Source organism: Amblyomma maculatum, chromosome 10, assembly GCF_055883805.1.
Source record: "Amblyomma maculatum isolate TAMU_Amacu chromosome 10, ASM5588380v1, whole genome shotgun sequence".
Lineage (NCBI taxonomy): Eukaryota > Metazoa > Arthropoda > Arachnida > Ixodida > Ixodidae > Amblyomma > Amblyomma maculatum.
In genome coordinates this window covers 58,536,729-58,550,830 of record NC_139353.1, presented here as the reverse complement: position 1 = coordinate 58,550,830, position 14,102 = coordinate 58,536,729, and the positions used below count along the sequence as shown (strand labels likewise).

At 46.1% G+C, this 14,102-nt stretch overlaps 1 protein-coding gene across 1 annotated transcript in view; it reads right to left on the bottom strand.

Moving 5' to 3' along the window:
• Window positions 1-14,102, bottom strand: part of LOC146176591 (endoribonuclease Dicer-L-like) — an 85,770-nt gene that overhangs the window by 71,041 nt on the left and 627 nt on the right. Inside the window, exons 3-5 of the mRNA XM_084582844.1 lie at window positions 13,660-13,822; window positions 11,502-11,632; window positions 7,340-7,641 (exon numbers count right to left, since the gene is read on the bottom strand). Coding sequence (XP_084438970.1) covers window positions 7,340-7,641; window positions 11,502-11,632; window positions 13,660-13,822 — 596 coding nt within the window. The remainder of the gene's footprint in view (window positions 1-7,339; window positions 7,642-11,501; window positions 11,633-13,659; window positions 13,823-14,102) is intronic.

The window sequence follows — 14,102 nt, the reverse complement described above, 5'->3', positions numbered from 1 at the left end:
CTTAACCAACCCGTATGAACGTGCCTTAGTCGCCTATAGGGGTAGCGTGAATGCCAGGGTCCTAGCAGGCTGATTCTGACATAACCGTCCCATGTGAAACGAGAGACCCAAGTTGGCAGCTGCTGCCAGCCCACACCCTAGTGTCACGTGGGTAAGACGTGGCTACCAGCCGCAGTACGCTGAAGGCTCGAAACCTGGAATAGTATTGCTTTCGTAATAAAAAAGAAAAGAAAATGGCATGCTGGATCATCACCATGGAGGAAGAAAAAAACTAGGAGGGAGCGCGCGCAACCTCCGCAAGCCAACCTCCTCTGACGCCGCTCCCTTTTCTCTCTTGCGTGCAATGATTCTTGGGAATTTAGCCAACATAGTTTCCAGACTCAAAAGCAGCAGGGTACATGGTATATTGTTTAGTGACTTTGGATGTCCCCGCAGAAAGCCTATCGGAGTGGTCTGCCGAAAGTTGTGCGTCTCGTCATAACACATAAGTTACTTTGTTTACAATTATTGCATTGTACTCCGTGTTTATAGGCACACTAGTGGGAACTACAGGTGGCCTTTTCATATTTGGTATCGTCAGGGAGACTATGAATTCGACATTGGATGCCTGGGGAACTGGCTTCAGCGTAACAATGTGTGTATTTGAGGTCTGCATTTCCTAAATGAATCTAACGATTTTCGTCTCGAACAATACATACACATGCCCTGACAAACAAACGTTTCGTTTCTCGAGGAGTGCGCATAACAGCTAGGATACTCACCGTTGGAGCGACAGCCCCGAGGTATATCCGTGTAGTTCTTGCATCCCGGCCGGCACGCAGCATTTCATATGGCAGTACTTTCTGGGCTAGCTTGCGGGACTCAGCGCACAAAGACAGAGCACAAGAACACAACGGACGACAGGACGAATCGATGATCAGCGCTTCGTCCCCTCGTTCTTCTTGTTCTCGCGTGCTTCGTCTTTGTGCACCGAGCCCCGCAAGCATTTCATGTGGCGCAGCTGAGGGGACCCAGCCGTACTTCGCGAAATACACGGGTGCACTGCACGACGGCGGCAGCCCCCACGGGATCAGCCCATCTAAAAGTCCAAAGTTCCATCCACTGCCTGCTCGCAGCGCGCCCCTCAGGTTGCTAGCGCAGGCGTCGCGTAGCGAAGGCCACGCGAAGGCATTCCTTCAGAGCGAAGCGTGCGAAACCGCAACCGAAACCAGCTACCGGCTACCGCTTGCCGTATCACGTGACGGCTAATTTCCCATGATTCTTTCCACGATATTTTTTATGACTAGGCTTCACTTTTCCGCCGCCGCGCTCCCTCCTAGTTTTTTTCTTCCTCCATGATCATCACCACCATTCCTTCCTGAATTTGTTTCCACCCCTCATCTGCTTTTGCGACTTCTGTTATGCAAATATGATTTTTTCCATAGGACTAAACAAAACAAACAAAAAGAAAAGCTGTTACAGAAGCTCGGAACAAAAAGCGAAGGCAACAACAACTGTACTTCAGATTCACCAGGCCTCCTATTCAGCCCACATGCCGTTCTGAACCATTTCAGTAAGATATAGAAAAAGAGAATGAAGAAGAAAAAGAAGAAGAAAGATCAGAAAGAGAAGCTACGTTGGCTTTGCTTACGCAACCTATCGGGTTTAACTAAAGCTAAACCCTTAACAGATGTTGGCACCGGAGGCATGTGGCATTGTGCAGATACTACTTAGAAGTGCAAAACTTACAACATAAGCAGACACTCGTTAAAATTCATAAAAGCTTGTTTTATCCCTAGTTCCCTAGAAAAGGCAAATTTCCTAATTCGTTTTGGGTCCATCTCTTAAAATCCCAAGTTTCTGGGTAAGTGCAATGACTGAGACGAGTGTCCCAGGAAACAAAAGGAATCATGGCGAGACCATTTGCTAGATGATTCCAGTTTTGTTTGTTTGTTTTGTTTTGTGGGGTTTAACGTCCCAAAGCAACTAAGGCAATGAGGACTCCGTAGTGCAGGATTCCGGAAATTTCGACCACCTGGGGTTCCAGTTTTGATTTTTCTTCCCCTGCTTGCCCGTATCGGTGAGCAGCCACAACACATGCTTGTAACGTTCTAATTTTTACTTGTGCTGCAACATCAATTGTCGCATGTATACAGCAGACGTGCACGCCATCAGTGCAGAAAAAGACAACTCTGAAAGGTAAGCGTGTACTTGCAATGTGCAAGCAACACGTACGAGCAACCCCGTGTTTCACGTGTTCTGGCACGACGTGCGGCATGCATACAGAAAGCCTAGTCCCATATGCATTTTGGTTGTAGTGCAGCCAGCAATTAGTACGAGAATACACCACAAAGCTGAGTCACGTTGGCCTTGCCATGATGCAACACAGTCAGTCGCATAAGCAAACAATGTCAACACTGATTGCAACGACGCAAATGAACATGGGAATCATGACTTTGGTTTGAGATATTTGGTGCAGTGCTATTAGCAGAAAACAGCATGAAGAAAAGTTGACAAGAAACACACAACACAGGAAAAAGTAAAGACTAGTTAGCATCCATCCTGTGCAGCATGTTCCTTTTTGTCCACATTACTTTGCACTTCTTGGTAGGGGGAAAAAATTCGGAACTGCTTAGTCGTGGCAGCAGGTGTGATGATTTTCCCATGATCCTTTGCATCGATTACTCTGGAAATGCACCTTACCTATTTCTTGGACTACTCATCAGTTCTTTCAGAGCCAGAAAAATATGTTGGAAAACTGTACTAAATTATTAAAGCTATTTGTTTACCAGGCCACTTCTCCCCTTTAGCCATCCTTACTCTCGCTGAAAAGGACCCCTTTCCCAGGTCTTTGTGCCCCTAATGGCTGACCAGGACAACCTCCTCTTGAATCAGGAGGAGAACTGTGTTAAACTTTTTCGCACAGGCCTGTGGTTAACTTCCAGCAGCTAACTGTCTTGTAACAGTGTATCTTACCCCCTACACTCCTTTTACTTTACAGTAAAACCTCGTTAATTTGTATCTCAGGGAGTGGAAAAGGTGTCCGAATTACCCGAATGCCGAATTATCGAATGAGCAAGAGAAACTGCCTGTGAATTATTTTCTATTGCATACCTTTACTTCGTGAAGAAGCCAGTAATGCTCGTTTGCTTTTTCGTGGAAAGCTCGGCAGTGAGGACCAGTTTGTGGACATGGGATAAACCTTCCAAGGTGAGCATGTTGCCAGGAGCATCATAAAAGAAGTCTTCTAAAACTGCGAAAGCATCCGCGACTTCTCTAGCGGTACGATATGCGACTTCTCTAGCGGTTACGATGCATCGGGGGCTCATCACATGGGCCGTGCTCATCGAGCAAGCCCTCTTCATCGGACGCCTCATCCGCAACACTGAGGGCATCGCTGATTGTTTCATCATAGCTGAAATGGCCAGCGATAACAGCGCCATCATCGATGAAAGTGTATTCGGCGAGATTCACTTCAGCGGGGAGCAGGCCTACGAGTGACTCATCGTCGTCGTACTCTGCTACTGGCGCTGCAGGCCCTAAGCTTGTGTCAGACTGCACAAATCCATATTGCCTAAAACCATTGGCAACCACTTCTGTTGCCGTGTGAGCCCACACGTGAGCCAGAATATGTATGGCACTCTGCAGCGTGATAATGCTCGCCTGCTTCCGATCCATGCAAAGATACATATGCCCCAGCACTTGCTTACAATGCTCTTTTTTTTTTTTACATATTGGATAACGCCTCGGTCCATAGTTTGAAGTGCGGCGGTATTGTTAGGAGGCAGAAACATGAGCCGGATAGCCTGCAGGTTGAAGACATTGCAGTGCGCGGTGCAGTTATCAACAATGAACAGCCTCTTGAATTTTTTTGCGCTGAAACGTCGGTCGAGGTTCTGCAGCTAGGCACGGAATAGCTCCGACATCATCCAAACTTTGCGATTTGCTCGGTACTCCACTGGTAGGTGTTAACGTAGTAGAAATATCTAGGTTTCTGCGCCTTGCCGATGACCAGAAGTGGTAGGCGCACCGTTCTCGTAATATTGGCTGCCAGCAACACGATCACTTGCTCCTTGCTTCTTTTTCTGCTGCTGCATGCATCCCCTTTGAATGTAACTAGTAGTATCGTGCTTGGAAGCACTTTGAAGAATAGCACAGTTTCGTCTGTGTTAAAAACATCGCTCGGGTCGTAGGCTGCCACGTGTACTTTAAAGGTCCACGGAAACGGCCCCCAAGAAACCACTGATAAACGTGTTCAGTGTGTAGAACACATCCTTTTGAGCATTAACGCAAAGTATAACTCCTTGGAACAAAGCCAGCGATTTATTATTAATTTTTAAAAACAGCGTTTTTTGAAATTCGCGCAGAGGAAATGTCGCTTGGCGGTGTCGCATGGAACTATTTCCTAATCCCGTAACGTCACGGGTCGGTTGACTGGCAAGGCTTGCTAGAAGCTGCCATTCGCTGCGGTCACTGCAACCATGACGTCACGAACACACTTCCGGTAGCTGCGAAAGTCGTCTGCTCGAACTCTGTGCGAGCTGTTACAGCTTGCCGCCCTTATCGGTTAGGTGGCCATTGCCCATTAAGTGCAACAACCGAAGCGACGCAGGGATCGGCAGAACGAAGCTGCATTTACAAATATCTTATTTATATAACGTGGTTTCAGGAGTATCGGAGTGTCGTCCGACGAGGCGTCAATAGCACGGTCAAGCACCGCACGATGGCAGCACCTCCTCGACCGCCGTAAACACCGCCGCTGTGGCCCCTCCTCCCGCATGCCGTTCGCGAACGACACGGCGGATCGTTAGCACCGATGTCCGAAATAAAGCGTGCTAAACTTTGTTGGCGTCTGGAATACTGAGCCGAATATCAAGTATGAAGCCCTCGTGAGGATCGCTGACCAGCAGCAAATTGCTGGTAAGAGCGATAGCAGTGACACAAGCTAGTTTCTGCTCAAGCCAGCTGCCGCTGGTGCATTTCGGCTGATCCGGTCTGCTCGTACTAGCTCTGCGATTAATGCGTCGGCAGAGTTAATCCTATAATTATTTTACTATGGCAGGATAGGAATCACTATAAGGCAGTTTCATAAGTAGGCGATTTACGACAGCGTTGATCATGTTCCAAAGCGTCGACCGCCGCGGCTTCGAAGCGAAACAATAGGCCTAGTGACGACTAGGGACGGTCACGCACGGCGCCGGCGCTCGCCGCGCTCGCACGTTCCACCCCCGCGGTAATTGTGTAACGTACTACCTCAGCCTGCTCGCGGCATCCCGTGCTGCAAGCGTTGCAAACTCGTGTACTTTCATAGCTAAGGCCGCGTATTTTTTGGCGTTCTGCTCAGCAAAAAGCCGTTCAAACGATACTGGAGGCACGACAAGGCTTCAGTACGCAGTCGCTGCGCTGTCGGCCGTAATCGAAGACGTCGGGCGGCACCGTAATCTATACATCGATCTTTAAACGTGATACAGTGGGCAAATGAATAACTTTGTGAAGCAGACCCGCTCGTACGTTTCGCGCACTCGGGCGCCGACGAGTAGCTTCCGTCAACAGACGCCGTCATAACCTCGGTTAATGACGTCGTCAAGCTCGGTTTGCGGTAACCGCGGTTAGTGGTGCAACCATTGTTTGGTCCGCCGTGTAACATATGATAACCACGGGTTCGCGGTTACACTAACCGTCGCTGCGCGAACTGGCGAACTCCTCAGACGTGTGCAAGCGAGGACGGGTTGGCGGAGTACGCCAGAGAGCGAGCGCGCGGCAACCGGAAGTTCGTCGAAGTGACGTATGTCTGGGCGGAGCTTTGAACTTGCTTGTATTCTTTGTTTTTTTATGGCTCCCTTCGGCGTACGAGTTGAGAGGGAAAATTGGAAGGGTCATTTTTAATCGCCGATATCTCTGGTGTTGCAGAAGCTAGATCGAAAATTTTTGCGGGAGAATGATGGGTGGTTCAATAACTATCAGTGTTATGGCGTTGTTTACCCTTTTTGGTGACCCCTTTCTGGGGACCTTTAAGCTGAACGTACTGCCAGTCTTTAACCACGTATTCGTCCACTTCACCTCTTTCACTGCACAAGGCTTTAAAAAAAAGGCCATGTCTGTCTTTAAAACGTGCAAACCAGCCCTCTGAGGCCTTGAATGAATCAATATTTATTCGAAAGGCATAGGTCTCAGCTTGTGCACAGATCAATGGTTCGCTTAACGGGAGCTTCGCATCACGTGCAGCAGCGATCCACCGCAACAATGTGTCCTCCAGAGACAGGTGGGCTGCAGTTCGCAAATGCTTCCGACTTGAGTGAAATTTGTCACCTTCAAAAGCTTCCATTATCTGTGCTTCATTCCTAATGTACGTTGATAGACTGCTTCTTCTGACGTCGAATTGACGCATCACCTGTTCTCACACACACAGACACAACACAAACCACCTCGTTCCGACCACGCTATCCAACCTTCCCCGCGCTCGTCACCCGGGAAACTAGAAAAACTGCAGTAGCAAGTGCCACCTTTTGTACGCTAAAGGAATGAAGTTATGAATGGATAGATGATGGCTGTAGCGATGTGCGCTCCTAAAACCCTAAAACACACCTTTATTATTATTTTTTTTTAAATACAGAGCAGCATAGTCTTCCGTAAATGGCAGTTTCCAGAGTGTCCGGTTCTTGGGGAATGAGGGCTGTAGCTATGCGTACTCCGAAAACTAATTTCCGTGGCAGCTTCGGCCTGTCTCCAGTCCGAATTAACCGGTGCGCACACAATTTAGCGCCAAATTAACGAGAATTTGCTGCCATATACCTATGCACATTTTTGAAGGGAGGAAGTGAGCAGGCCAAGTTATCCAAATTTCTGAATTAACGGGAGCCGAATTAACGAGGTTTTACTACAGCACTAGCCACCAGTGGGATGTCAAGTGGAACCTTGCCCTATGGAAGTGACAGTGTAGCAGGTGGTGTCTCCACGTGTTCCCAGTGATATTGCCACTTGCGCCTGCATTTGAGAGTCTAACACAGCGCTACCGGAAGCCTGTAGATTTACCATAATGTTTGACAATGCACATTTTTTTTTCCCTTAAAACATTGTCAGAGTAGTGGCTGCACAACAAAAAGTAATATCTTGTTTTATGCACCAGGCATGCAGCTCAATGCGAGTTAAACAATCCCATCTCCAGACGAGCCCAGCAAAGCCCCAGCAACACATATGAGCAAGCGAAGCAACAACAGCAACACTGCCGTTTCATTCACTGTTGGCGAGGGCAAGTACCCCAATTGAAAATCTCTCCCGGCTGCTACACTCTCTCTCCTAGCACTCTGCACTTGCGGGCATGCTCAGGTAGGCAGTGATGCTACAGAAAGGGGTGACGCACTTGGCCATGCTCTCGTGGTTGGAGACCGTAACGACACGGGAGCCAAGAGCAGTCTCGAGGGCCCGTATCTTCTTCTCGACCTGGTGCTCGTTGACCTTGCTGTTGATGACAGATGCCGTGAGGCCCAGTATGCGGGGCCGCTGGTGGGGTTCCAGCACGTCCATGCAGCGCATCACCTCTCGGTAGGTGTGCTGTTTGACTGCCCGGTGGCACTCGTCCATGATGAGCAGGTTCACCCGCGACAGCTCCAGGAACCCGTGGTGGATGATCAGCCTGAACACGTCCGGGGTCATCACCAGCACCTGTGGTGGCAGGCACATGATACCCAAGAGTCTTGCCCAGCCTCACCAAAGGGCGCCAGTGACAGCAGCCTCTCACTAGCCCTTTGGTCACACCAGATCCGAAATTCAGCTGTCATACCAAGTGATTCTCTGTAGCCACACTGCGAATGTTACTAGACAGTGCTGTCCCTTATGAACTGTGCTGTCGGCTATCGCTGGTGTCCTGCAACTTCATGTAGTTTAAGGTGTTGCATCGGGTGGCATGAGGTAGGGTTTATGATGAGAAATGTATACCACAATGCACTGAGCTTGACAGTAGTTGGTCTCTGAGATGGCAGAAGCAGTCTTGTTCAACATAAAGGGACAGAAGTTTTTCAGAAAGCCTGATATAGCAAGATGGGAGAACAAGGGTAGGAACAGGCAATCCAATGGTGGCAGTCACCTGCTGTGAGGCCTGAGAGACTAATCATCATGATTGTGCTACAGTCAACTTCAGACATGTCAAACTTGAAGGAAATAGCGAAATAGTTTGATATATTGATATACAAAGCATGCCAAAAGATGAGCTTTGTAAATCCAAAGCTTGCATACTCTGCTACGATATGCGCCCCGCCGGCATACTGACAGCCCACAGCTCACCATGGGTGCAAGGCTTCTTGCGAGGTTTGCACAAGCACCTGCGCGTCGAGCGTCACTCCTCGTCAGGCATTGAAAAGAGAGGCGCGTCTCTATGTGCCACTCCGTGGACGCGAGCATACGCCTTCAATATTCCATCCGGTCAAATTGGGGACTAAGCGCTCACATGTTGTGCCCGTGACACAAGTGCCTTTAGTCTCGGTGTTTACATCAAAGTTGCTGCGGAGGGTGCATCAGGAAAAGCAACTGCTGATCAATTTGGTTTTGTTTATGGTCTTAAATATCCCAAAGAGGCTCGGGCTATGAGAGACTTCATAGTGGAGGGCTACGAAAATTTCGACCTCGTAGAGTTCTTTAATGTGCACCGACATCGCACAGCACATGGGCACCATGCTTTTCATCTCCATTAAAAAGCGGGCGCCGCAGCTAGCAGTCGAGCGCCCTAACCACTACGCCACCGCAGAAGGGCAGAAATGACTGAAAATCAGGTGATACAGGCCTTCAGTCTAGTGCAACTATTTAAATGACATTCACTGCCTTTTGGAGTGCCTGTGCACTTAAGAGTTCCAGTTACTCTGCCTCTGCAGCATGCAAGTCGGCCTATTTTCCTGAGTTGATCCTAAGAAATCTGCAAAGCGATAATGCCGTTAATGGGATTTTTTTTTTCATCAGCCAAAGCAGAGAAACTTAAACCTCAAATTACGGTCTCAAATAAAAGAAATAAAGGCCACTAAATTAACTGCCATCTACAAGCCATCCTCTTTATCCAGAGTCATTTGGCTTGAAAGATGTGCTGAGGAAGGATTTTATTGAGCTGGCCTATACTACAATGGCATAAGCAACAGGACATTCATGCAGCCTGAACTCAACAACTTGTTCATCCAGAAGGAATCGTGACTGATGTGGTCAAGGGAGAGCCTTCCCTGTATTGCAGTCTTGGAAGAAGAACTGGGACTCAATGCCTCAGGTTTCAATGTTTACCAAAATTTTGTAGGACTGCTCATTTTCTGGAGCAACGGGAGCAGTACCATCCAGAGCGTTCATGAATTGCCGAATAGTCAATTAACTTTTGATGAACTTTTTGAACTTCTTGTTCTTACGGTCACCCTGTCGTCGGCGTCAATAGAACAATCCTTCAATGCCCTGCGACATACGAAAACCTCCTTTCGAAGCAGGATGTCCCAGGAAAGTTTGTTTCATCTACTCCTATTGCATGTATATTGCGCAGCAACAGGCACTGTGATCTCAGGCACTGTAAATCCAATGTTTTATGTCTGAAACGCGGGAATGATGTCCATGCTAGGCACAGTATGACGGTTACAAGTAGAAATGAATATGCATTAGTATAAATTTGGCCAGTTCTAAGATCAATAAGGACTGTTAACCTAAAGACTAGATTGATGATTTGTTATTGTTAAACACCCAAGGAGCTTTATGAAAATATCGGAAAACCTCGCACGAAGCAAATACGTTTGGCAATACATTTTTAATTGCCTATCACAGTTAGTGAGCCAACATATACCAACCTTTATTATGATTATGCATCGTGGTCTTTTCTCAGTTTGTTGAAGGCACTCAATTATTTGATCTACTCATCTCTAACAACACTGTGCGTGCATGAGCACTCCAGAAAAATAAGTGGCGAAGATGTTTACAAGAGCAATTTTATCCTCCCACAGTGGAAAAATGATTCCAATACCGCTACTTCACGACGATATTATTAGTTTTAATTGTGCAATCTGCTGGGTACACATTTAATCTAAAAGTGCTTCACAGAATATTGTTTTATGTCCCGAATGGTGCAGGGCCCTAAAGTGCAGAGCACAATGAGAGGTATTACAGGAAACTGCTAATTAATTTTTTTATTATGCTTAAGGGAACATCTGTAATTGAAAAATATATCTTAACACTGACAAACTGAACTTCATCCTTGGTTTGAAAGTGACATGCCTCACACTGCTCAGCCATTTGCAGAAATGCAATGGGCTTTTTCATTTCCATCTAAATTTTATCATGCAACGACTATGCAAGGCTGGCTTTTCAGCCTTACAACACACAGCCACAGAGAAACATGCTGCACAGAAAGAAAAAAAAAAAGAACTAGAGAAAAAACATAAGCATTGCAGTAACAATATGGCTACCAAGGTCTGCAAAAGAATGTGCACAAATAGTTGGCTCAGAAAAATGAGTCCACTGACCCGTAATGCTGCTCAGAAAGCCTGTAAAGTGAAAGGAATCGCTATTTTCTATACAGTACCAATCCATGCCAAGTGTTTATTTGCCTGTGTCCCCCTGGAATGGAGATTTTTTTCCACACGTGCAGAGGTACTGAGTTGCGCTTCATTCATTATGCTCAGCAGATGGCCCTTGATGCTTCACAGTATATAGGTAAATTAGATATTGAAACTGACAAAAAATGTTCATAAATGTCGATAACAGAGATTTACGAGTCTTCTTGGCTCATGCAAACAATTCCTTTTTCGGCAACTTACTCTCTCAATCAGGACATTCTCGGAAAGTAAGCCTCCTCTGAGTCTTTATATCGTCAAACGTTGCAGGTCCTCCGAAAGTGCATTACTATGAAATGCATTGGTGTTTCACATAGAGTTGTGGCCATGGATAATCACCATTTGAGCAGTTCTAGTAACTTAATGTCTTGCCTATTGCTTATAAAATGTGCACTGATACAGGTACCCACCGATCATAGCACTTGAAAGTTACAGAAAGTTAGCCGTAAATTAGAAGAAAAAAAAAGCAAAAATGAATTGCAAGTGGAAGCGGCCATGAAAAGACAAAGATAAAGAAGTGCACTAATGCAAGGCAACTATGCCCCAACAACTCCTGGAATAATAAAAGGGCATTAGTGTGCCAAAATTTATCCAGAAAAAGCAGAATGGTAGCTTATTTCTGGAAAGCATTGAATTTGTACGAAAACTTTCAAAATATCAAATCATTGTTCACTACTGTGTCAACAGAGGCGACTTTAAACTGTCCCTCAGCAGAGAATTTTAGTACTGCAATACATGGGGGCAGAGTCAAGGGAAATTACATTGATGTGCCACAAACAACTTATCACCAAAGAAAGATTTAGTTAAGTGCTCCAAAACTATCAAATGCGGTCTACTTTGCATGGAGGCAGAAAGTCCTTTATTGTGCATAAATAATTTCAGCGTCTTGGCTCCTTCCGAGGCTCTCATTAAATATCTCCAAAATCTGAACTGCAATGCAGTGTGACTTGCACCAACCTGAGACTCGATGAACTCCTTTTTCCAGCGCTCCTTATTCCAGTTGTCAACATTCATGTCGCCAACATAACCCCCCACGCGCAGGTCTGTCTGACATTTGATGGCCTTCTGCTGCTGTACAACCAGGGGCACTAGAAGAGAGCAAAGCACAAGTCAGGTTCAAGCTTACCCCGGCCAAAAGCATTTGTTCATACATATCCACCAACATGTCCTTGTTTTTCTGTGCAATAGTAAGCAGCATAAGCTGCCTAACTTATACCTTCTGATGGAGTTACTCTCTAGACCCGAGGACCATAACTAATATAAAATTATTGAAAATTAACCAAACCATCTCATTCCAGACCACACTCAACGCCGAACATTCGCTACTACAGGGTAGCTCAGACATAGCTACTGAAAAGGCACAACACTTATTACCACAGTCAGTTATACTTAGAAGATGTCTACTTGGAGACAAAAGAGAATAAAGTTGCTCAGTGTGTCGCTATTGAAGGCAGCTGATGTTCATCCAAAGTTCACACAGATTAAGGTGCTAATGCCTCTTTTTGTTTCCATGAAAAATGCATGCCATCTGGGGACAAAGTTTTTTAGTTTATTTTAGTCGAAAAGTGAGTCTGGTGATAAATCTGACACATGAAACTGGCACATGCTTTAAGAATAAAGGCTAAAATTTTTTAAGCCAGTGGGTTGCATCACATAGCCTTGCTGGCCGCGTATTTGTCCCCAGCCCCAGACAGGTAGCAGGGGAATCACAAACGGAAACCAATACATCTGTTCCGCACTTCCTTTGTTTACCTAAATCTGTTATTGTATAATGAATAAATAAATATGCAAAATTATGAAACAGGATCCAAAGTGCACTAGTGCACCACTTCCAATCTTTCACAGCATGAATGAGATCAGCCGACGTGTCCTCCCAGTTAAAACACGTGATTAATCCTCGAAGTTGTTCTAACCAGCAAGAACAGAGGCAACTTTGTGTCAGCACATTACTGCTGACTTAAGTGTGTTTTGTGAACCTTGTTTCCTTTTATGGTGCTATTTGAAAGGGCTGCAGTAGCTAGCGAACCCCGAAAAGGCGGACAATGCTATCAGTTTGGCCACACACTGTTACAGACACTCCGTCTTGAACCAGGCAGTTACCTCCAGATGTTGCGCATGTAGCTTGTTTAGTCGATCTAGAGAAGCGCTTCGCCCTCTACACTTTCTTAGAAAAGGCAGATGATTGGTGTGCTAGTTAACTAATCACACATGCGACTGGCCCAAGCAATGAAGCAACTCTCACTGAAGAAGATAAACATGTACCTTAACACCAGGGCTGAGACGGTGGGGTTCTCTCCCTATAGACAAAGCATTCACCTCAGAGGCAACAATGTGTTTATGCACTGCCACAAGTCTTCTCAAATAATTTTCAAACCAAGAGAATCACTGACACAGATGATATCTTAAGAAATGCCATCAGGTTGAACACATGAGAATAGACCTCTCCATCGCACATTATCAGAAAAAGATGAAATGCAAACAATACCAGTAAAATGAAAACCCACTGTCCAATGAAGCTAGACATCACCATGCTCGTCTCTTATTAGGATGTATGGAAAACTACTGCGTGGGAGCGTTGTCTCCACCTGTATTTCATCATTTCAGTTTTCTTGCTTGCATTTCACTTATTGCTGTAAGAACATGGATTGTTCAAAACGCATTCTCTTTTGAGTCATATGGCGCAGGAAGCCTCTGCAACTACTTGCACTAAGCTTGCAAATTTTGGTGAAGAACATGGCAGTACCCAAGAAGCACTCAATGGAAAGCCTACACTGCACACATGTGGCCTGCACAGTCCATGCTCCACAGTAGAGCATGAAATTTTATTGAATATTGAAATCGTAAGTCATGCTGACCTGTAGTGACAGCTCTACAGTTCCAGCTACCTAGTGCACAGTGCAAAATGCAGAACAAGCACAGAGGTAATAACTAGCGACTAGCATTTGAAGAACGCGTCCCCAGACCAAAAATGCATGCCGTCTGCAAAATGCAGAAAGCATATACTCTGTTTAAGACGTTCACTGGCATGACATCAAATTTATACGCGTGTAGAACGCGATTCAGACACACTAAGCCGAGAAAAACCCGCCGAAATACGCTCAAGTGAAAAGCCCACCTGTAGGCACAAGAAAGAAGGTTCGCTTCCCTCCTTCCTCGAATGGGATGCGGATGGCAGCGGCATATTCCTTGATCAACATGACCGCAATGAATGTTTTGCCTGTTCCCGTTCCCAGGCATACTATCGTGTTCTCTTTCACGGCGGCTTCGAACAGCTCAACCTGTAAATAAGAACGTGAAATGCCAATGAATGTCCCAGTTATAAACCAACTCTACAGCTAATTCAGCGAATTCAGGAGCTTAGGCTACCGATTCCCTGAACATTATCGACGCAGCGTCGAAAAAAAAAGTCCACAACGAACGCACCGCAGAAAACGTAGACAAAATAGGCACTCATAACTACGGCCAGAGCATCGTAGTTAAGCTACAGACAAACGCCGACTCGTTCAGAACTGCAGCGTCAATGCAAACCTCGAGTTGCAAGACTGCGGTACACAACTA